The 25322-nt window shown below is 36.0% G+C and overlaps 1 protein-coding gene across 1 annotated transcript in view; it reads left to right on the top strand.

Annotated features, from left to right (window-relative positions):
* IQCM (IQ motif containing M) overlaps nucleotides 1–25322 on the top strand; it is a 225963-nt gene that overhangs the window by 110812 nt on the left and 89829 nt on the right. Inside the window, exons 9-11 of the mRNA XM_071222322.1 lie at nucleotides 513–711; nucleotides 2231–2375; nucleotides 5462–5596. Coding sequence (XP_071078423.1) covers nucleotides 513–711; nucleotides 2231–2375; nucleotides 5462–5596 — 479 coding nt within the window. The remainder of the gene's footprint in view (nucleotides 1–512; nucleotides 712–2230; nucleotides 2376–5461; nucleotides 5597–25322) is intronic.

The raw sequence follows: 25322 nt of genomic DNA, 5'->3' as shown, positions 1-25322 counted from the left end.
CTTGTCACAGTCTCCAGGATGATCCCCCACTTTCTGCGGCCCTGCAGCCCATGACCCTACCAATTCACTGCTGTGCCTCTCAAGTGATAACATTGGAAAATAAAATTAAGCACACTACCAGTACCAAATAAGTTGAAGTAGTCTTTAGGTCAATAGCTTCTGGAGCTGGGAAATTATTTTAACTAACTTGCCCTCTTGTATGAAAATATTTAATTCCTTAGATACCATTTCTCTCTTTTGAATAGTTGTGAACAAGCTTTCACAAGCTCACTTTATTTGGGGTATTTGTTTTTTCCGAAGGTTAATTTCATACATGTTATATCCATTCTGGTATGTTTACCCTTCTTTGGAGAACCCTATTGACATGTTCAGGCAATGTATGTGAAGTCTGTGTACAAATGGTAATCTACTTCCTGTTTGAGTACATTCATCATTGAAATGAATTTAAGACTTTACAAAAGTGCTTATTTTTATTATTAACCATAATAAAAAGTTTAACATTTTATTTTTAGGCTACAACCTAGTGCACTTAAAATTGATAAACTCGACAATAAAGTTAAAAGAATTGGACCACACATAGAAATTTTCCAAGTGTTCCGGAAAAGGAACAAACTGATAATCACCAAAAAAATGATCAGAATGATCACCATCATGCAAGCACACGTCAGAGGGTGGCTTGAGCGCAAAAGATTTCGGAGAATAACGATCAAGGTGAAGCATATGTTAAATATTACAGTATAATGTATTTATAGTATGATGTATTTACCATACAAATATCTGATATGGGTTCAATTAAGTAGGGTTTGGAATAATCACCTGGTCAATTTATGTTTTTTCTTTTTTTTTTTAATGTATCACAGCTTTTTTATTTTTTTTAAATTTTTTATTGTTATTCAATTAAAGTTGTCTGCCTTTTCTCCCCATCCCTCCACCCCACCCCAGCTGAACCCCCCTCCCTCCTCCACCTTCACCCTCCCCCTTGATTTTGTCCATGTGTCCTTTATAGTGGTTCCTGTGATTTATGGTTTTTCTAAATAAAGTTCTGTCTACCTTGTTTGGATTAAGAAAGTGTTATGAATAATCTACTTTGATGGCCAGATGGGTTTTGATGAAACCCACTAGAAAAGAAACCAAAAGAAAAATTCGCAGAATGCTGAAAATACTAAATTTAAATAAACTAAGAGGAATATAGTATATAAATAAAAGGGTAGGCTATGGAGTGTTCCTGTTTTGATTTCAATACCAATTCTGCAAGTGAATAGCTCTGGGACCTTAGGAGAGTTATTTAAAGATTTTATGCTTCAGTTTTTTTCACTTGTAAAATGATATGCAAAGCACATCAGAGGAAGGCTATTCAGGAAAATTCATGACCTTTAAATACATTCTTAAAAATAATTAAAATAGTGAATTAAGTCTTTAATTCAAGAAGTTGAGAATAGGGGGAAAGGCTAAGAAAGGAATTAATAAAGTTATGTAGAAAAATTAATGAGCTAGAAGATGTAAAATGTGAAAATAATTAAATTGTTAAATAAAATGGAACTGGCTATTTAGAAAACGAAAATATCCCAAAATAGATGAATACTTTAATTTTTAAAAGTCTATTGGAGTGTTGAAAATTCCTAGACAGAAAAATATAGTTATGGGTGAAAGATAAACTTATAAAACAATATTTGTACGTATGCTAAAAAGAGTTAATTTTTTTAATAGTCAAAGTTTTTAGAAATCAATAAGAATACCCTGAAAAAGTCCAGTGAAAACTAGGTAAAAGGCATGAACATAGTTTTCAAAAGGAAGAAAATACAAAGATTTTAGGACCCAGAGTGTATATAGATAGCTTCGGCAAGAATCGTTCAACACGAAATGATATTGTAATAAAATTTTACTTTTTTTCTTTTTTTGGCTGGGTTGGCTACATATTATAGAAATCAGGACATCACCCTAAGAAGCTCCTATGAAAGTGTCCATCACGTGGATGGACACATAGAAAGTGTCCATCTATTCTATGGGAAGTACCAGTAGATGACAAAGAAACTCATTGGAATTCTTTGAACTTCAGGGACATTGTCTTACTGTGCAATGCATGCATTAAACAATCTAGGCAAGAAACAATAAATCCATCCAAAAGCCAAGAAACTGAGTGAGATATATGAAATAAAAGGGACAAAATCAAATTACATATAAATAGCACAAATGCATATGGAGTTTTACTGTCTATGTCGCTATTTTATAGGCTTCGTATCATGGGCAAAATTTGAGAGCAGCCATAAACATGTACTGCAGACTGATCCATCGCGTTAAATATCGACTTGGTCTGTGGAGGACAAGACAAATCATAAACTTTACAGAGTTAGAGGAATGGATGGATAGAAAAAAATGTAAGTGAAGGCTTTTCTGAATGATACTCTTTTGCAGAGAGTAATTTCATATTCCATAATCTGGTATGAATGTACCAATATAGTAATATGTATTAAAGTACATACTTGGACCTTACGGTTATTACACTGACCACCGTTTCTTTTCCACTCACTTTATTTTTAGCTACTGACTTCCAAACCACTAAATGCCCCCACTATTTTTACTCAGTCTTGTCTTCATCCCCCAAACTCTGTCACTAAATTCATTCTTTAATCTTACAGAATCTTGCTTATTTTTCTTAGTTGTACTTTCTTTCCCTGATTTCTCCTCCTTGATATGTAACTGTAGATTACACTGTTTTTGCATTTAAAAATAACCTTTTCAGTTAAAAAAACCAAAAACCTAATGGGGTTATGTTTTCCAGTCTGGACTCTGGTGGTTTCCAGCTATGAATGTGAGTAATGATGGTCTTAAAGAAAGTGAGGGCGGAAGAATGCTCCAGGCAGAGGGAGAAGCAGGCACAAGGGCTGGAAGGTGGGGGCAGCTACTGTGGGAGAAAGCTGGGAGCCTGAGGAGCTGGATGGGGTTTGCCAGCCAGTGCAGTGAAATGGGAGAGGTCGCAGGGAGTGGGGACACGGGCTGCATCAGGCTTTATAGACCACTGGGTTTGACCTTGATGGAGTTGGGAAGTCTGTGGAGTGCTGTGAACCAAGGACGATGGTGCAATTTAGACCTGAACAATCACCCCAGCAGTTTTTTGAGAATAGACTGATAGGAAGCAAGGATGTAAAGAGCTCCAGTTGGGACCGATGGTGCTCTGTCTACCGTAGATTCTGAACAATACAAGAGAATTAGCCAAATGAACGATTTGAAGTATTACCAACTAAAGCATCATTTGCAATGAGGTCTAGAGTAACTCTAGAGTCCATAGAATTTGCAAGTTGTTATTGGTCTTCATGTTTTTTAGAATTTTTTTCATCTTTTACATATTTTGATTGCTAATTGGTGATATTTGATATCTGGCAGATTTCTATGCACCTTTTTGATTACCTTTCAATGGCCAGAAAATTTCATTAATTTTCATGATTCAAGTTTTATATTGACCCTAATTTCACCTGCCTAGAATATGAATTCTGTTAGTGTGTTGCCAAATATTTGCTTTTAAGATATAATATACAGGTTAAAGGCTTTGTTATCTATCAACATAGTTACAAATATTAATATTTGTGTTAATCTGATCTAGTGAGAGTTATCTAAAATGGATCAGTTCAAGGAAAAACTAATAACTCAAGGAGAAATGTATTTACTTTAACATATAAGTAAAAAGTGATGTTCTTCGTGCTAGTTTGGGTTTTTCTAGAATTAGGTCCTGAGATAAGAAGTCAAGCACAACTAATTTATCTGTATATTAATCCCAGGAAATACCATTACCTGAATGGGGAAGTGAGACAGGAAAGGGATGGAAGTCAAAAAAGAGTGGATTATCAAGCAGATTATCCATGTGAGCAACCGGAGCTTAATTCCTCTAGAGCACAGGTGACAAACACAAGGCCCAAGGGCCGCTCTGGCCCTCCACCTTGTTTTATCCGGCAGGCACCTTGTTTCTACCCAGCAGTGGCACTGAGCTCTCACTAAACTACTAAGGAGTAGTTACATTTATAGAGTCCTAAAATTACATCCAGCCCTTTGAAGGCAACTGCAAGGCTGATGTGGCCCCCAGTGACAATGAGTTTGACACCCCTGCTCTAAAGAACAGTTCAGCCAACTTGCCTCAAGTGCTGTGTCTTTTTCCACCAGCCACACCCCCTCCTGCCCCACCCCATCTGTGGTTGAGGGCTGCTCCAGTGTGGGCCTTCAGTTCCTGGCGCTTCTGGCTGGCTGCTCAGGTGGGCAGAGGAGCCCAGCAGCCAGAGGGAGCTCTTAGGCAATGAAAGGCAGAGGCTGGCAACTAAAAGTCAGAACAGATTGCCCAGAAACATAAGGGACAAGGCGATATGGATGGGGACACCAACAGCAAATGCTCTAGTTTGTTTATTTGAAATGCGAAAAAAAGTCATAGATATATTAAATATGAACTGACATTTATTTTGCCGCTGTGTTTGAGGATCTAGAGTAGCTACTCATTTTTAGGCAATCACTAAATACTGCTTGAATTTGTCAATGTCTCATGACTATCCACTGCAACTGAATGAGTGAATGAATGAATGAATGAATGAATAGAAAGTTGAAGTCCATATGGTGTTGCGCCAAGATGATACATTAATTTTGTTAGAAATCTCTCCTGGGGCCCTTTGTCATGTGGAGCTCGTATTTCAGAGCTAAACCTGTACTGATGTAAAACCTGCCTGTATGCTAATTATCAATCAGCTCATCCATATTCTTTAAGAATAGTGACTCAATGTCACCATTTTGAAATGAAAAAATAAAATATTTATGGAGAACTACACTTGCAAAATATATGTGTCAATTCATCAATGCTCTTGCTCATTACCTGACCCCTTTCTAATGCCAAGTATGGGAGATAGGTAAGGGATGACCCACCTGAGTCATTTTCTGTGGTAGCCTTGAACCAAGAATAACCAAGTACCCTAAATAGGAAGCAAGACTACAGGAAGTCAGTGAAAAAATAGACATCATTCCATTTAGGAGCCAAAGCAAAAGCATAAAAGTCCGTTCAAAGAGGAATCAGCAATTCAAGCAGTGAGAAAGCGGGTAGAAGTCCAAAAGACATGAAAAATTGGGGGAACTAATAAACAATGAATACTGAAATGGGTCAGCAGAAGTTAGGCCTACCAGAAATCTTGACACAAAAGCTAGGTTATATGACATAGTTTGAGCATTCATGTCTGTAAGGTCTGCAGACCTTGGTCATGGGCACCAGGCCAGAGGATGCCAGTGATCTCCTTGGGGAAGTGAGTCCAAATTTCACCTCCTTCCGATCTTCTGTAGGAGGACCACCCAGTGCCACTCTAAGGCTTATCATTAGATCTAAAGTGAAAACTGGGGTTCAAGTTCCTTCAAATCTAGATGAAACTTTTTAGGTGGCTTGTAGCTGAAATATTATTTATAAACAAAATATTTTCTTTCATCTTTTTTTTAATTTTAGTCTACGAGACGATGTTTGCTAAGAGAGAAGATTGGCAAGGGTTGCAAAGAAGTGAGCTCCTTAAGTACTTCAATGACTGTGGCCATTTCCCGATTCAGCAGCAGATCGATCAGGTTTGGAACCTGGTCCACAGAGGCAAGTCGCTTCTCAGCTGTTGTTGTTTTTTCTTCATTTTTCCCCTTCTGTTTTTCCTTCTTTTCTCATCCCTTTTTCTTTCCTTCCTTTCTTCTCTTCTGTTGAACTTGTCTTATAAATCATTTTCCTTAAGTTTATTTTATCTGATTTTAATATATAAGAAGAAACAGGTTTAAAAGTTAAAAGTTCATATGATGAATTTTTTGAGGTGGATGAAGGAGATGATTTTAGCTTTTTAAGCTTCTAGGTTTTTTTTTTTGCTGTAAGTTACATCTAACAGTGTGTTTTACACCACCATATTTTAAATACTGATGCTCTAAGCTTTCTCGTAGATAGTTAGATTTGGTACTAAAGAACGTAGGGGAGAAAAGGCATACAACTGTAATTGCATAACAATAAAAAAAAAAAAATCCAAAAAAAAAAAAAAAAAAAAAAAAAGAACGTAAATGTTTAAACGTTATGAATTATTTCAATATAATAGAATTTTACGGTTAGAAAGTCATTTGTTTTCTGAAGAGTAAATAAATTAAAGGTTAGTGTTGTATGAAAATATGTGAATGGCATGACATTCCTCCTTTTCAAAGCACTTGTAAAGAGGTAGAAATTGTCATTGGGATGTGAAGTCTCAGTGAATTTTCTTTTACTCTTGGAGGTTGTTCTCAACATTTCTTCTTATATTCATACTATTGTCATGGCTTGCTGCCATATTTAGAGAGGACAGCATGGCTGTATCCACAATTTAATTGAGAAAAAAAGGCAAACAAACATATCAGGACCTTTTTTGGTGGAGGAATAGAGCTCACCTGCTAGTAGGAAGGTGTGTTTCTGGTCAGAGTGACTAAGTTGAAGAGTCATCGAAGGTTTGAAGTTCTTCTCTTCTTTTGTTGGTCCTTAGTGTCAATTTACCTGATTCTTTACCTGTGAGCTTTGCTTTAACATTGCTGTATCCCTAGTGTCTAGAATGCTTTTCTGAACTCTTAATAAACGTGTGTTCACAGAGTAGCAGAAGCATCCAAATCACTTTGTGCTTTAGTGGTCATGATGAGGTTGTCTGTTTGTTTATGCACCTTTTGTCCTGATGGCAAAAACATTATAGAAAATTTGGGAATACAGCAATACATAAAGTTGCTAAGAAATAGCAACTATTAATATTTGAAGTCTATCCAGTTTTTTTTCTGTCCATGACATTATTTTTATAAAAGTTGAGGTTACTTTCTACATGTTTGAAAATCTTCTCTTTTTGCTTAACAATACTCATACGTTTCTAAGCCATAAATACATTTTATAATACTATTTATACTGAGTAGTCTATAATATATTTACCGTTTAAATTATTTACATTTTTTTACAAATTAAATTATTTACATTTTTACAAATTATTTACATTTACATTTAAATTATTTCTACTTTTCTTTATAATAAATAATAATAAAATGAAAAAATAAATATAGCAAAATAGAATTAATCAGGCATTTCAGAAATTATACCAATTATTGTTGATAATTTAAAATATACGTTTTTATTTTCAAATTGTTTCATAGAGACATTTTCTCTACTGATTATTTTAGAGTGTACTTTGAAGGCTTTGATTCAGAGCACAGCTCAGGGATTAACTTGTCTGGGTCTAATTCCTGGCTCCACCACTCACGGGTTGTGTGTCTTTGGATAATTTATTTCTGATAGGCCCCGTTTTTCTCAACTCTAAAAGGAAGATAATACTATCTTAGTCATTGGACTGTGGGGAGGTTTAAATGAAATAATTCACATAAAATGTATTTTCCATTATAAGTGCTCAACAAATGTTTGCTACTATTCTCTCATAGTTTTTAAATATGCTTAATTATATAAAAATAAATTTCGATAATTATTTTGAGAATGTTTAAATATTGAACCTAATTATATAGTGACTCATTTTTATAGAGGTTATTTATTGAATGCCACTCATTGGTTTCTCCCCATGTCATCTCTTTTGATTATCATAATGACCTGTGTCCTAGAGGAGGTGATATGCCCATTTATGCTCATTTTAGAAATGAGGCCTGAGATTTAGAAAGAGACTTTTCTAAGCTCATTAATAAACCTGGAACTTTTTCCTGGTCTCTTCAAGTGAAGTTCAGTGCTCTTTCCATATTAAAATGGAAGATACTTTAAAAGTCAATGTAATGAAAAATGAATGATTATAACATTTTTAACAGCAAGGACTGCCTTTTATTGGTATTTCATAGACCAGCTTAATGCATTGCAATGTAGTAGGCTTTCTTAAATGACTGAGTCTATTAAATTTCTCATAAAAACTAAAATTAAAAAAAAACTTAGTTTAAAAACACTGTTTTATTATAATGCCTAAAATTGGGAAGCTTTGCATTATAGAAAGGAGCCAATTTAACATAATTTTAAATATATGTCCAATTATGTTACTCCAAAAGAAGTTAGAAAAATTCTTTTGATGCATAAGAAACTTTTATTTAAAATGGTGATATTCAAAATAATGAAAAGAAAGAATATGAAAAATGGAGCTAAATTAATGGTTTTCTACTTGCTTCTAGAAAATATTCCATTTTTAAGAGAATCTGATTCTATGAATTTTAGTTTGTCAGTCATCTTCATTCATACTGACTTCTTTGATTGTGGATAATAGTTCCAGGTGTGCAACCTACGCATTTTTCATTCAGCAGGATATTTCACCTAATGCATATGCAGTGAATTCAATTGATTAAGTTCTTTAGTATATGACACCAAGTAGGTCAAATTCCTAAAACTGTCTGTATGTGTTCAGGTATTTTTAGCTTTTTAAAATTCTTCATTCTTATCACTATGGTAACAAAAAAAAATTTGTGACCAAGGACATGATTTTCATCTGAAAATCTTTGAAAGAATGAAGCAACTTTAGGCTGCATGTACAGGCTGATCTTAAAAGCTGAATGATGTGCAAACATGAGAACCTTACTTGATATTCATTTAAATCTCAATGAATAAAACTAATAACAATAGAATAGCATACCTGAAAGTAAGGAAAATAACACATTGTGATTCTATATTATCTATTCTTACATCTGCCTAATTTTTAGAAATTTAAACTTTGAGGATTTTTCAGTATTTTTAAAACATGTAAATAGAACTTTTTGTTTATTTTCTGAAATTAAAGTGCACAGAAAACAACCGGGAAGAGAGGTCTATTTTCACTGTGGAGCCCTAGGCAAAAAAACTTAAAATAAAAAACATAGAAGGTCCTTATATGTTACTTAACCGGACATATGCTACACATCTGAAGAAACTATGGCCTGTGATAGAATGTGGTTTATTTCAGACTCCCTGACTAGTTAGTGGCCAACTTACTGTATCTGGAGCCCCTGTTCCTTGGAGCACAGGGTTTGAAAAGGTAGTAGAGGATTCTAGGGTAGAAGAAAAGTGAGACCCTGGCACATGCAGGTGGTAAAGGATGACATGTTAGAGGTAACCTGTTACCTCTAATAAAATTAACCACCTTCTCACGTTGTATGAAAATTTTAAAATACACACACAAAGAGAGAAAATGAAAACTACTGGCAATGTGATCTTCCAGAATGACATGAGGCTACTCACTGGGGGTCAACTAGAGTAGGTGGCCAGGTCTTCCAAAGGTCTCAGTGCTGCCAATAACGTTTGGAGAAAGTCTCTGGCAGTCTGTCTTCCTTTTGGATACAATAAAAATGTGATCATCCTCTATATTTATGTTGCTGGTCCAAATTTGAGTCCATGGACTCCCTGTTTTTCTGTAAGGAATTAATTTTTGTTTCTAGCTTCTGTCTACCAGAATTTAATTTCAGTCCATTTGGCTCCCATTCTCTTTTCCTGCGACTGTGGCTAAACACAGGTGGAGGGCATGTGTGTGAAGTGGAGTGACCCCTTGGTCTGCAATACCGTCTGTGAACACAGGGGTTTCCTAGGACATGTCTGCTTGGGCAGCCATAACAAATCCCACGGACTGTGTGGCTAAACAGCCTGAGTGGGTGTGGATCATGGATTCTTTGTGTTTACCACACATTGGGGGCATTGAAGATTTTGGATCTGTAGATTCATGTTTTTCACGAACTTTAGCAATTTTTTAGTCAATCATTCTTGCACATTTTTCTTTCTCTTTTTTTCCTCCTAAGACTCCTATTAAACCTATATTAATATAATTAGTATTATCCTAGAGGTCTCTGAGGCTATTTGATATTTTTTAAAATAGTTGTTCTCTTCCTAGAAGTAGACATCTATTGGTCTGTCTTCAAGTTTCTTCCTGCTGCCTTCTCAAATCTGTTGCTGAGCCCATGTTGCACATTTTTCGTTTCATTGTTATATTTTTCAATTCTAGAATCCACTTAGTTACTATTTATAGGTTATGTTTCTCTTGATAATCCTAATTTTTGAGTAATTGTTATGTTTTCTTTAATTTTTAAAACATAATTTATTTTAATTATTTGAGCATATTTGTAACAGCATCTTTGAGGTCTTTGTCTGCTAAATCTAACAAGAGTCAGTTTTTATTGACTGCTATCTTTCCTTGGTTATGGGTCACATTTCTTTGTTTATTTGAGTGATTTGTTTTTTAAAAATAGTTTAATACTGGACATTTTAGCTAATATGTTGTTGCAAGTATGGATTCTGACATCCTGCACTCCAAAGGTTTATTTGTTAATTTAGTAACTTGCTTAGACTTAATATGTGGAATCTGATCTGTCTGCCCACCATAGTGTTTGACTATTCATTTTTCTGCTCAGTTATTTTAATTTTTATAGGTTTAGAATGACTTCTCAAAAGGTCCTCTCCAATCTGTATAACTTAGTTGTCATCCTGGGATTGAACAGAGTATTCACTCAAATAGCTTGCTTCCTAATGTTCCTACCCTCTGCAGAGATATCTGTGTGGGCTGGGGAGCACATTCAATGTTCAGTGTCATGGCTGCCTTGCATTTTACTTTCCGCTGGCACTCTTGGGTTTTCCTGTTCACTCCCAGTGTTTCCCAGTGAGCTTGGGATGTGTGCAGAGGCTGTCAAGTTCTTCTATGACCTTCTCATTTCCAGAATCTGCCTATTAAATTTCTGGCTGGCTTGTCATTGACCCAACTCAGGCTGAACCTCCAGCTAAGAGAACTTTAGCTTCTCTCCATTAATGTCTTATCAACTATGTTATGAGTACTGCCAGTGCCAGTGGTGGAGGTTTTTTTTTTCCTACTATCACCTCCGCCTCACTAGGGAAATGAGTCCCTGAGCTGTTCTGCCATAAAGTTCTTTGGCAGGGTTGAAGGTATTTGTGTTGTGTAACACTAGATCGTTTTAGAAGTGTTTAAGTTTTGTCCCACCTATTCTGATGGCTCCATGCATTACAAATATATGAAGATGTGTCAGTGGTGTCTATAGCCCACATGTAGCAGAAAAGCACTTTTTCCCCAGGTATTTGAGTGGATATTCTCTAATGCTTTCCACTCTGTGAGATTTAGAAGCATATTCTTTTCTGCAATTGATAATTTCAGGAATAAGTCACAGGAAAAGCCAAAGGAAAATGTATTAATAATACTAAACAAATGCCTTCTTTGGTTGTGGCAAGCCAGAATCTTTTTTGATAAAATTGTTGTTGCAAATATGTTCAACAAACATCTTTGGAGCTCTTAACATGGCTAAAGGTCTCAGAGTCCTCATAATAACTGGAGGGACATGCACATACCTAACTACAATAATACAATGTTATAACTGCTTATGCATTCACACATGTATCAAGTGCTAATATGATACAAATATGTCTTAAGTTGGGAAGTCAGAAAAGGTTATAGAGAATGTTTAAGACTTGAGTTAATCATTGTAGCATGAATTAACTAGACAATAAAAGAAAAATAAGGGTTTAATACAGAAGAGATTGTGGGCAAAGCAAGTTAGAGTTTTCAGGGCAGCTGGTTACACAGAATAATGGAAAATCTGTGTCTGCCGGTGCGAAAGGGCAAGGTGTTGCTAAAACTTCTGACTAAAAGAAGCCAGATCATTCACTGAGATCATGGTTGCTTTTCCCTATGGAATTCTTCTTGTTTTGAGTCCCTTAGTCACCTGTCATCTGCCTATTGGAAGTGGATGTTTCCAAATGCACAATGCAAATTAGATTTTGGATATAAATTAGTTTTGTGTCAGTAGGAGCTATTTAAACAGTTTTCCCTAGAGCTTTAATACCCCTGAATAAACCAGAGATCACACCCTGGGGGCAAAGAGCAATCCTGAAAGATCTGTCTGTCGTCACCTGGCTTCGGTACCTAATCCAAGCACCTGCTCCTACAATTCTGCCTGCTTTCTCTCCTAACACTTTTTAAAAGATGGTTCTTGACATTTTTTGCTCGCCTTCCATAATGCAACTCTGTTAACACCATCTTTCACCCTCGCCATGGCTGTGCAAAGCCCGTGAAAGCCTATGCTCATGATGTGTTCTATCCTGTCTTCCTACAGGCTTGTGAGTTGTTACTCCAATTAGTGAGTTACTCTAATTAGCCATTCTGGTTTTTTTTAAGCCTTTGAGTCTTTTATTATTTGGGTTGAAATATTTGTACCATTGTTATATAAGCTGCACAGAGAATCTGATTAAATCTTGTAATATTACTTAACACCGGCTATTCTTCTAAAGCCTGTCTGTTTTCTTTAAGTAGAAAATAACCATCTTTAAGAAACAGCAGGAGCAGCAGGGCTTTGCGAATGGTGTAACTTCAATAAAGGTATAATTACGTTCATAAGTCTGTTAAAGAGCAAGGCTTTAGGCTCCTTTTGTTAGGTCGCCTTTTATTAAGATCACACTCCCAGTACTCCTAACATGCCGAAACCCACTCGCAAGTCTTTGTTTTATATGATTAAGTTACTATAATATCAGGAATATACACTCCCTGGTGATAACAACTTTGCTATGCAAGTCTCTGATAAATGAGAGAAGCAAAATATTTCATCAGGCGTCCTTATAAAATGCAAAATTTTATGTTATAATATAGTTATTCCAATCTCATAAACCTAGCATTAAAGAGCTTTGCTTTTTTTTCTGGCATTTCACTTGATCCAGAGTCCTGTTGATTCCCACAGTGAAATGAAATCTTCCAAAGGACTTAAAATAGTTTTCATCCCTTTAAAGTCAAATAAGTTTTGCAGCTCTGCTTCTTAAGCCACCTTTAGAAAAGAACATTTCCAGCATTTGTGAGTCAAACTTTAAAAAGAAAAAATTAGCCTCTGCTCAATTAGGCACCATGCTCCCATGCCGTTAAGTCTATCACACTGTATATAAATTATAAGTGGTATTGAAATGAACGCTCATGATTCAGATTGGTAGAACCAAGCCTCTTGTGGGATGCTGCTAGTTTGGCAGCGTTGAAGCCAATTGTTAATGCTAGAGGCGTGTTTTCTTAGCATTTACCTCTAGAGCTAGAAGCCCGTGAGAATTTCATTTTGGTATTTCAATTTCCAAAATTTAAAATTCTGTGACTTTTTCCACATTGAAATCAGCATCATAATGCTGTAGTGTCCATGTCCTTTCTTTTTTTTTTTTTTTTATCAGGGACATGTTGATCTATTAGGCAGAGATGTTTATATAGTAAACTTTTAGAACATAATTTTTCAGGCACTTTGATGTAAATATCTCATATTCCTACCATGAAGATAATGGGTTTCTATTTGTATGGAAGTATTCCTGCCAATAATTATCTACCAATGTTTATATATTTTTTTAACATGATGAAGGACCAAACATCTTTTCAGCTGATTTTGTTTAGATATAGATGTTGTTTGGATATAAAGGACTTGACTTTCATACACATCCTCGTATGTACTTGTCATCTTTTGACATAAAAGCATATAAGTATATTTGCATACCAGGTGTATTATAGTCAGTAGTGACTCCCACCAGCACTAACAACTGCCTATAATAAAGACAGGTATCAGAACATTTTCTTTCTCTTTATTTTTGGTGGATTTTAATTCATAGTACTAATCAGGGAAGATGCAAAATTGAATGTATACCTATAATTTATTGTGCATATTTTCTAGCATTGAGATTTATATTTACTATTAAAAAATCACTTAACCTTGTGGCTCTTAACCAAGGCTTCATAATATATTCATGTATCTAAATAAGTTGTAAAGTACATTCCAAGTATACTCGATTCAAAGAAAGTTAACGTACCTAGCTTTTTATTATTTTTTTAATTTATTTTATTTTTTAGAGAGGAGAAGGTAGAGAGAAAGAGAGGGAGAGAAACAATAATGTGTGGTTGCCTCTTGTGCGACCCCTACTGGGGACCTGGCCCACAATCCAGGCATGTGCCCTAGACTAGGAGTCAAAACTGCGACCCTTTGGTTCGCAGGCTGGTGCTTAACCACTGAGCCACAACAGCCAGGTTACCCAGATTTTTAAAGTAAGAAATACATTTGAATGGATTAAAAAGTTAATTCCTCGCTACAGTTCTGAAGGCTTTGTTGAGGAGGGTGAGCATGGAACTATCACTCCGGTGCTGGGAACCCCACCCAAGTGCCCTGCAGGTGAGCCTCGTTCCTGTGTGCAGGTAGCCAGAGAGAGACCTCCTGTCTTGCACTCATTTTTAGCAGGTAAACCTTAATCTGCTTAATCTGCCTGCCCATTGAAAAAAATGTCTGATTATTATGCAGAGTAAAGAGTAATACTGCTTTCCAGGGATGAGAGGATTGCTAATGGAACTACTGCATGACTCTTGCTTATGCTATACATTTGTGTTTTTTGTGGTACCTAGAACCAATCACTGTTAGAAACACTCCCAATTCCATGTTCTTCATGACAGACAGGTCTATTACCAACTCGCATATTCTAAACTGGTTGGCCTAGAAGAATGACTTGCTCTGTAACTGTAACATTTTCAGGCCTGTAGCATTAGTAGTTCCTTGAGGGCTTTTTTCGGCTTACCTCCAGCTGTCCTGTGCTCCTTCCGTGATCTGGGACTGTTTGCAGACAGCAGTCTCCAGTGCAACTCCTGTTCTCATTCCTCCAGTCCTCATTCCTAATGACCTTATTCTTATAGTTACTGTTTTCCTTGCATATAACTGGATTTTGTCGTTATTGTTGATGTAAGTCTCCAACATCTTTCTTTTAAGTTTCTTAATCTCTGACCATCTCATCATATCTTCCTGGCTTATTTTTGCTAGTGCCGCTTCTTTGCTAAATGTGTAACCACATGGGGACATTCAATCCATTAACTTTACTTTATATACTGTATTCGTAACCCACCAGGTTTTTTACCTTTTGTTTTACCAGCTTAGATTTATGCCATGGGACCCCTGCATGCATTTTTAACTTCCTCACGCTTCTCAGACTTATTTTCTAAGAGAATGAATCTGACAGAGCAAACTTTCTGCCTAGTTTAAACTCGTAAACATGGCATGGATGGAGAAAAATACATCATGCTGATTTATTTCATTGTCTACTCACAAATATCAAGTGGACCCTCAGAATTGCCAGGCAATTTTATTCCATTTTTTTTCAGTCTCCTCCCCTCTCAGATTAATGTTCCCCATGATCTTGGCCTTCCTCAAACTTTAAACACCTCCGTCTTTCTCTTCTCTCTAATGACCATGTCTCTCATGAAAGTGATTTGGCAGATATAGTTAAGAAGTGACTACCTTATTGTTGTACCTCTCAGCGTATCAACCTCCCAGCATCCACACCCTCACCACCTGCTTTTCTTCCTCTTGCAAGGGATGAACTTTCCCTATTAATCCTTCGTGACCACAGTGCCCCAGTCTCTCTAGCCTAATAATCAATGATTTTACTCCCGTCTTTACTTTCTTTACTCCTGAATAGTTCCCGTCTCTCCTTTATCATTTATTTCTTCTCCCCTGGACTGTTTCTCAGGAGCATATGAATATGCTGTGGAATTTTCCTTTTTACAGACACCCTCTTGGGGTGCCACACAATCTTTTGGTTCTTATTCTTTAGTTACTGTTCCGTCTCTTTGCTTTCCTTTATAAGCAACTCCTCAAATGTTGCTTATTTGCTGCATCTACTTCCTTACCTCCCATACTTTTATCCTTTTTAAAGTCATAAATTACGTCAGTCCTATAAAAATACCAGTGAATTATATAGTAAACACTGCTCAGGTTGTGACCTAACGCTGCATGACTAACATGGGTAAATGTTAGTTTTAAAATAATGAGTAAAGAAAAAGATTGGAAAGGATACATAATTTATGTAAAAAATTTTTTTGGTGTTCAGCCTGATATTTTATATTTTTAAGAGTATATATATAGGCAGTAAAAGCATAAAGGCATGAGTAGTAAAGGAAAACAGCCAATTCAGAATACGGATCACCTCTTCTTTTTTTCCCCACCAAGGAAGAAAGAGCTGTGTTAAGAGCTTATGTGTATTAGGGAACCCTACCTAGTTTCAGAAGAAAGAGGTACAGGGCAAGAATCTAGCATTACTAAAAACCAAGGGCAAAACTAAAACCTTCCAAGATTCGTAACATTCTAAAAGTCAGAAATGCTGCTGAGTTTAGTCCAGGCGAAACTTTGGAAGTTCCTGGTGAAATGAAGAGATTTTTGTGTAAAGGAAGAACTCTCCATCACAGCTGAATCTGAGCTCCATATAGGCCTTTAGGTCTAGGGTGGAAGAAGTAAAGAAAAAGATGTGGGGATGATATATGGTAGATGCAAAATTTGCAACACTGCTTTTACAGTATAAAATTTCTATCTAAATCTGGGTCTGCTTCTGGATTTTCATTTCTAGTTTTTTTTAAATCTCTTATAATATCCCTTCACTACATCCTAGTTTGTGTAAAGCTTTGCAGCAAGTTATACCTGGCAGGAAAAGTTCCATGACTTTTTTTTTTTTTTGCCTTGGACCTTCTAGGACCTTTTCATTTCTATTAAATGTTGGTATTAGTCTTTGTAATCCATTAAAAATGCAGTTAATATCAAAATAATTTGTAGAGAACTGATTTCTTTTTTATGTTAAATCTTTCTACTTATCAATGTGTTTATATATTATGTATCTTATGTTTATATCTTTTATATTTTTCATCACTTTCTTAACTTTTCCTTCTAAAGATCTTATAAATTTTTGTTAGACTTCTTTCTTTTTCATTTTATTTTTCCATTATTATAGTTAGAGCATGTAACATGAGATCTACTCTGTTAACAAATATTGTTAAACCACCAAAATATTTATTTATTTAAATTGAATTTATTGGGGTGATATTGGCAAATAAAACTATACAGGTTTCAAGTGTACAGTTCTATAACACATCTTCTGTATATTGTGTTTACCCCCGCAAGTCAAGTCTCTTTCCGTTGCCACTTACCTGCCCGCATACCCTCCTATCCCCTCCTCCACCCGCTCCCGCCCACCTTTCCCTCTGGTAAGCACCATATCATTGCCTGTATCTATGAGGGGTTTTTTCGTCATTTTTTTTTTTGCATAATGTCTTCACTTTTTGCACCCAGCCCTGTCCCCACTTCTCTGAGAGCTGTCATTTGTTCTCTATATATGAGTCTGTTTCTATTTTGTCTGTTAGTTTGTTTATTAGATTCCACATGTAAGTGAATTCATATGGTATTTGTCTTTCTCTGTCTGGCTTGTTTCATTTAGCATAATGCTCTCCAGGTCCATCCGCGTTGTTGCAAAGGGTAATATTTCATCCTTTTTTATAGTCAAGTATTAATAGTATTCCATTGTGTAAATGTCCCACAGCTTTTAGGTACTTTGGTGTATAGCAGATCTCTATAACTTTTTCATCTTGCTTAATAGAGTTATTTCTAAGGTTCTTATTTTTTCTGTTGCTGTTGGGGCATAAAGGAGATTTAATGCTCTTACAATGTTTCTTAAGTTGGGTGCTGGGTACACATGTATTTTTTTTTTCTTTTTATCTTTCTATGTCTGAAATGCTTAAAATAATATTTAAAGAATCTCCACTTTCTTCGTATCACATGTAGAATACACTTGAAACATCTAACAAATGATATGATTTCTACCTTTCTGTCTCGATTCCAACCCCTTTCCCTCTTGCTTACTCTACTTCAGTTGGGCTGATGACTTCACTTATTGGATACACTAAATTATTTGAACTTGCTATTTCTGCTATTTAGAATTTTCTTTTTTTCATGAAGTACTTTGTAAGACTGCAACCCACACCTCTGCTCAAATATCATTTCCTCAAAAAGTCCTTTCCTGACTTCCTTCTGTCAAATGTCCCACTTGCCTACACTGTCCTTCCGCCCTCTGTATTCCTCCATCTTTAATATGTATTTCCCCTTGCTCCACGTATCTCTATCTTATTTTATGTTACACATTTATTTGTTTGTTTGTTTGCTGTATACCTCCTTCACTTGCCTGTTGACTTCGAATAGGGAAGGGGTCTTCTCTTTCTTGTGTACTGCTGTGGTCCAGTTCACACAATGGAATCTTGTATAGGACCACAGAGAGATGTGTCGCCAGCCACATGCCAACGTGAAGGCAAGCCAGATGAAAGAAAACCCTTCTCTACTTTCCTCTAAAACTAACAGAGGAGGAAAAATGAAAAGGTAGCATATGCCCATATAGTCATTCTAGAAAAGATAAAAAGCAGATTACTCAGTTGCCTTATCTCTTGTCTTGGGGCCAAGAAAGTTACTGTTCAGAAAATATCTGCTCCTCTCAGAACTTCCCCAAACCTCCTTGAAGCAAGCCTGGGGATATCCTCTCGCATTGCCTGGGTAACAGTGTCTTATCCATGAGCATTCTCTTCAGTCTGTTGGGGGATGGGATTCCAAGCATGGGGCATCTCTTGTAGATCTGTAGCAAATGTGTCACTTCATAGGTGTTGAGAACAACCTGGCTCTGGTGTGTCACACCAGCCTCGTCTTTATTTACCATGCTACAAGAAAAAACATCTCGCGACTCTTGTATTTATTTAGTTTGCATGTTGTTTTTAAGGTGAAAGGAGCTCTAATGTACCCTGAGGCCATATCTATTCACACATATTAACATAGTCTTCTGCAATGATCTGGTGAACTTAGGACACACTTGAATAGCCAGCCAAGTGTGAGTCACCCAACAAACGGGAAAGTTAGGAGGGGATTCGACCTGATTAGGATTCAAATACACGAGGTTATAAAGAAGCTGGAACTTTTGCCAGGCAATGCTACTCTCTTATGTGGCCAACAATAAGCCTGCAGTGACCAGTTATGTTAATCAGACACCTGCTATAAACAATATGTTCATAGGAAAGTTAATAAACAGTACCAGGCCAGTGTCTGCTATGAGTCAGCAGAAGTGGACTGTTTAATCAGAGCAAATGTTTAAATATTTAAAAAGGGGCATTATTCTTATTGTTGAAATAAAAATAAAACAGAATAACTAGAGTATGCAGTCTCCTTTGTGGGGCCTAGTTCTGTTAGTGCTACATAAAATGAATTTTAAAAACTGGTAGCTTTTTAAGAAAAGAAATTATCTAAGAAATTATCATTGGTAACAGTTTCTGAAGACAAACACATGGAAATTAAAAATACAGATCTATTTCACCGATGCATCCAGCATTTTAGTCAGTTTGGGCTGTCATAACAAAATACCGTAGTCTGGGTGGCTTCAACAGCAGACCTTCATCTCTCACAGTTCTAGGGGCTCAGAAGCTCAAGGTCAAAGTGCTGGCAGATCCAGTGCTTAGTGGGGGCCGGTTTTCCTGGCATAAAGACGGTCACCTTAGCCCTGTATCATCACAGGGTGGTGAGAGGAATCTCTGGTGTGTCTTTCTCTTCTTATGAGGGCACTAACTTCGTCATGGTGGCTCCACCCTCCTGACCTCACCTAAACCTAGTCACCTCCCGAGGGCCCTGCTTCCTAATATTGTAACATTGAGGCTTAGCCTTTTAACATGTGAATTTTGGGGTCATGCAAACAGTCCACAACAATAGGAAAATGCATATTATATATAAAGCAGCACATTGGAAAGTTTATAAATGTTAGTCATTTTACATCCTTTCTTCCTGTTGTGGTGGAAAAATTCAACCATGAAACCTGCTTTGGTTGGTGTGGCCCAGCCAAGCTTAGCCTAGTGCTTCCTATTTGATGGGAGTGAGGATGACGGTCTTTCTGTAGTAAGTCGTCCCAGGGATTCCCTTCTCGGCAGCGTGGGGTCAGTATTACAACACGGTTCCTGCCCGACTTCTTAATTCCCAGAGTCGGACAGGAAGTACTTCAAGTGTGGGCTAGAATTCTCCCTGCTGTGCTGATCTGTAAATGTCCTGCAACCTCACCTATTGGTAATTGCTTTTCTGAGAGGTTATAATAATAAACCGTAGAATTGATTACTTATAAGTTTTTATACATGATTTCCTTATAATAGAATATAACATTCAGCAATAAGCAAAATAAAATAAAAAGTGTGCCAGGAATATTACTTTTTTTATTTTGGATATTCATTCTTTATGTTCACAGTTTCTACATTTAAAATAGTTTCATAAAAATGTTTTTAATAAAGTTTCCTAGTTCCAGTGTTTACAAATGTATTTAATCATCGAAAACAATAGTAAGTTGTTAAAAGCTCTATTTAGACCATTTTGTCATTATAATATTATTTAATTATTTATAAATCAAACATGGGTTAGTCTGTCCTGATTTCATGGAGAAGTATAGCTTTCGTTTGTGTAGTCTGTTTTCATTTGTATAATGCAAGCGTACTCTAAAGATATTTGAGGAAAGGCATTTTTCACATTTACATACCTCTTTAAACTTTTCATAGTGAAAAAAAGCCCCTTTTTATGGTACACGTACTCCAATGTTATTCCAGGATCATACTGTACGCATTTTTGAAATCTTGCTTTCCCCGAGCAGTGCACCATGAGAACCCTTTAACTCTTTAATGTCTTCCTGATGTTCCACGAATGTTCTCCCTAATGTCTTCCTGTTGCTCAGAATTTACTTTGTTTATAGTTTGGAGCCATTACAAACTTTTTTTTTTTTTAATTTTAATGGATAGGTTTCCAAGCCTGAGCTTGTTGGATCAAAATACATAAAGATTTTAAATTTCTATTAATATTCACAGAATAATTTTCAAGAAAGTGTGTAACAATTCATATTTTCACCAGCCAAGTTTGTGTATATCCTTTTTATCTGAATTCCCAGTGGCAGGTGTACTTGCCAATTTGGTGAATGAGAAATGATTGAAACTTACTTTCATTTACATTTCTCAAGATGTGACGTTTAACTACTCTTCATATTTGTGCACTCTTCTGTGGTGTTCCTATGTAGAATTTTTGCCCATTTTATTTCTCTTTGTCTCATTGATTTTAATCTGCTTTTTACTCCACTGTATATCTGAACATTTCACTTATTATTTATTTTGCAATCATTTTTAGATATTTAATTATGAACTTTATAACATTTTTTGTAGTGCAAAAACTTTTTATTACTAACAATGTGTATTTTTTCACCTTTGGTTTACTTTTCTTGGTTAAAAAGCTGTTTTAAACTCCAAGTTACACATACAGTCTACTAAAATTTTCTTCTAAAATTATTATATTTTACATACCTTTAATAATTTGGAATTTGTATCTGGGCCCAACTTTCTTCCTAATAGCTGTCCACTTATATCAACATCATTTACTAAATTAATTATATTTTGAACATTAAAAATAATTTTTTTAAAAGATTTTATTTATTTATTTTTAGAGAGAGGGGAGGGGAGGAAGAGAGGAAGAGAAGCATCAATGTGTGGTTGCCTCTTATGCCCCCTACTGGGGACCTGGCCTGCAACCTAGGAATGTGCCCTGACTGGGAACTGAGCCAGCAACCTTTTGGTTCTCAGGATGGCACTCAATCTACTGAGCCACACCAGCCAGGGCTGAAATTACTTGATTTTTAAAGGTCTCTCTCACATACCCAGTTAGTACTAGGTTAGCAGAGATCTACTCTAATTTTATTAAAGTAACTTAGGATATTTAGACTTGCTAAATAGTCATTTTCTTGCTACTACCTACTTGCTAGAAGTATATTTTCCTACACACTTGGTATTGGATTGGGCCATGTAACTAGCTTTAGCTTCATGGTGAGTGGAATATGCTTCCTTACTCTTTGGCATTGGGCTCAGCCATGTGACTTGCTTTGGCCAATTGGGTATTAGTTGATGTAACACCAGCAAAGACTTAACATGTGTGTAGGTGGTTGGGCTGGTCATCTTCTGCCTGTGTTATTTCTATGAGAAGGACATGCTCTTAGCCCTCTGGTCCAAGGAGGATAAGAGAGAATAAGATCAACAACTCATAGCTTATAGATAGGTCTAGCCTAGTCCATTTGATTCTCATCTGACTCACATGAGGTAAATAAATGTTTATCGTTGATAATAGTAAAGACATGAGCTAAATAAATGCTTATTCTCACATACCCCTAATATTCTATGCTGTTTGTTTCACAGCCATAGTTCGCTGATTCAGTTTCTAAAAGATCTATTAAATTTCAAATAAGCAGAGTATTTCAGTATGTGATGCTTAGTAAGAAAAGTAAAAGTGGAACCTAGTCAACAAAGCAAACAAATAAGCAAAATAGAACCAGAGACTTGGAAATAAAGAACAAACTGACAGTGACCAGAGGGGCAGGGGGAGGGGGGTAAAGGGGGATGAAGGAGAAGGGGCAAGCAAAGGAACCTGAATAGAGGACTCATGGGCACAGACCATGGGGGGGATTTACTGTGACACCGGGGGGGGGAGGGTGGGGAAGGGGTGAGCAATGGGGAAAAAGGCGGAACAACTGTAACTGAACAACAAATGAAAAAAAGAAAAGTAAAATAAATTCATACACTTGATAAAGATTGTCATGATAATGTTGAAGGAAAGAGAGGAATCCTATTGTCAAATATTCAGCATGTCCTTTCTCTCAACAACCTAATTCAGTGGATCTTAAATTTTAATGTGATGGATTCAGTTGGATAGATTATTTAAAAGAAAAGTCCCTGTTTTTAACTCAAGCAATTCATTCATTAGATTTAGGATGACTACCAGGAATCTGTATTTTTAACTATCTTTCCAGGTGATTGTGATGTAGCCCAAGAAACATTTATTTTGTTTTCTTTCATTCTTTTTTTGCTCTTTTTCTTTTTAAAAATTCCATAGAGAGGAAAGTATAGGATATATTTGGATGATATATAAAACAAATATAATGTAGAAAATGAAATGATGAGGGATCTATTCTAATATATTCTCTTATACCCTACTGAATATCTTTATTCATCATGAGTTCAAGATTGAAGAACAACATTAACCTATTATTTTTGGTTTTCTGTAGTTTATATTATAAATTCAGTATGCTTTAATTTTTATTTTAGTATGATTTCTATTTAATACCCAAGAGTTCTCCAGAGGCCTCTTTTCAACAATCAATGTTCCCGTTGGCAGTGAAATCCATTTACCTTAACTGACTGTGATTATACTTCAACCTAGTTCTCAGAGTCAGGATGGTAATATTCATTTTACCTTCCCAAAAGGCTCTTAGTATTCATCAAATATTTGATTAACATTGTCTAATAGAGCTTATAGAATGCAGAAACATGTAACCTAACTCCACCATGATTTTTACTACTGCTTCTTTCATTAACACTGTGAGTTGCTTCTCTAAAATAATTAAAATCCATAATTGAATATGCTAGAATAATTTTGGAAAATTAGTTTAATTATTCCAGTACTTCCACTTGGAAAGCTTGCATTATTTGTTACAACTAAATGGATAAATGTGGCCCTTCTTTTCTTTTTATTTCACACTTACTCTTTAGGAAAGAATATTTGTTTTGTATGTTGACATTTTTAGAGCATGCATAATAGCTCTTTGATCTGTGTTGACAAGAACACCACGATAGCTTGAGCACTACAGATAAGATGAGGGCACTCACAGCAGAAGTCTTATCACCATCAGAAACGGGCTCATTACACTAAGAAATATGAAACTCTTTCTCACTGAGTATGTTGCCCAATTTTTAAATTATTCTCTACCCTGAGAAATGAGGTATGAGGCAGGAAATTGTAAATCTTTCAGAGATTCTCTTTGGAATATAGTGTAGGAATATAGTTTCTCTACTCACTTTAGACCTAGGGTCCACTGGTTAGCTAGAATGGGTTTGAGATACAGGCAGTGCATTAGTCTCCATTGTCTTTGTAGTTGAACCTGACATTCAGGACATGGCTGGATTGTTTATATGATGGAAAAACTAGGGATATTTTACAGCTTAGTAAATAAAGGCCTAAACAAGGTATTTTAAACTTAGATTAAGTCCCTTTTGGTTATATTCACATAGCAATCCAAGCAATCATATCGTAGGAGGCTCAGGCTGTCTTTATTTCAAACACCAGTTCAGCTTTATGAGATGAAATTTATTCAGAACACTGGATGACTGTAGTGACTTCATTTTTTTTTTGAAACCCATATTTATGAGAAAGAGCAAGGGCCTCAGAGGAAATTACACAATTAATATTTTAAGAGGTCTGGGTTCATCCAGTCAGCAATAATATGAGGTGGTTGGGTCATAAGTCACAAGTATGCTTGGGTTTCATAATTGTAAGCTTTACCTCAGACTTAGTAGAATAATTCAACTGACAACGCAGACTCAAATGAAAATATTAAAATAATTTAAAAGAGAAATAAATTAAATCTATTAGGAGAGGTCAAAGGCTCTCCGTTAAATTTATATTTGTGAATTTTCTCAAGTTAAGCTAAATAAATATGTATAATAAAGTGTTTAAAAATGCCATCCTCATTTCTATTGCCACATTTCTTAGCTTAGCATTATGAAATCCAAGTCGCAGATCTGGGTTTTGCATGGTATTGCTGCAAAACATGGCAGAAATCTCCAATTTCTAAACCATATTCCCTCCTTCCATCTACATTTCTGCTCCCTAGTCCCCCGCCCACTTACCCAATCCCTATAAACTACTTACTTGTAGTTTCTAAGGGAAGTTGATCAATTGGAATAAGAGGACTTGATTTATATTTTTTGTTAAATGGATATCATGTTCCCTGGAAAACAAGTTGATCAGTCACTGTCAACCACCGTAATATGAATGAGTGACTTTTGCGAATGCCCTTAACTTGTGAAAAAAGTTTTAAGACTTCATGCAGAACATGTTTATAAAGGAATATGAGCAGAGGCCATGCTGTCTTACTCACTAGGCATCTAGCACCTAGCATGTATCTGGCACAAAGAGATGGAATACTATTGGCTGAATGAATGCATGCAGAAATAAATGAAAATTAAGAGAAATACACAAATATCTTTGAGAGCTTTTATAGTGAAGATCATGGTATTCTGAAACAACATTTGTTTATTTATTCACCAGATATTTTTTGAGTAGACATCATATATCAGGCACTATGGTAACACCTGGAGACATAAAAGAAAGAAAAAGGGCACTATCACTGCCTCATGTATCTACAATCCAGTGCAGGACACAGAGGATATGGCAAGGCAATAATAAGGTCTGTGACAGGAGAGGACAATGTACCATGGGAGCACAAAGACACGTCCCTAGACCCAAACTAGAGAGCTCATGAAATACAGTCATGAAAAAAGTCATATGTAGGTTGACAACTGGAGAAAGGATGGAATTTAACTCTGTGAAACCAGAGGTGAGGGGAAGAAAGGGAGAATAGAACACGGGTCTCCGAATGAGGCTAAGGAAGGTAGTGAGGGTCAGATTCTCCATGGATTTGTGGGTCAGGTTGAGGAGGAGGGGCTTTATTCTGTGAGCCACGAAGCAATGTTCTA

This window comes from Desmodus rotundus, chromosome 9 (assembly GCF_022682495.2).
Source record: "Desmodus rotundus isolate HL8 chromosome 9, HLdesRot8A.1, whole genome shotgun sequence".
In the NCBI taxonomy this organism is placed as follows: domain Eukaryota; kingdom Metazoa; phylum Chordata; class Mammalia; order Chiroptera; family Phyllostomidae; genus Desmodus; species Desmodus rotundus.
This window is presented reverse-complemented; position numbering and strand designations above follow the sequence as displayed.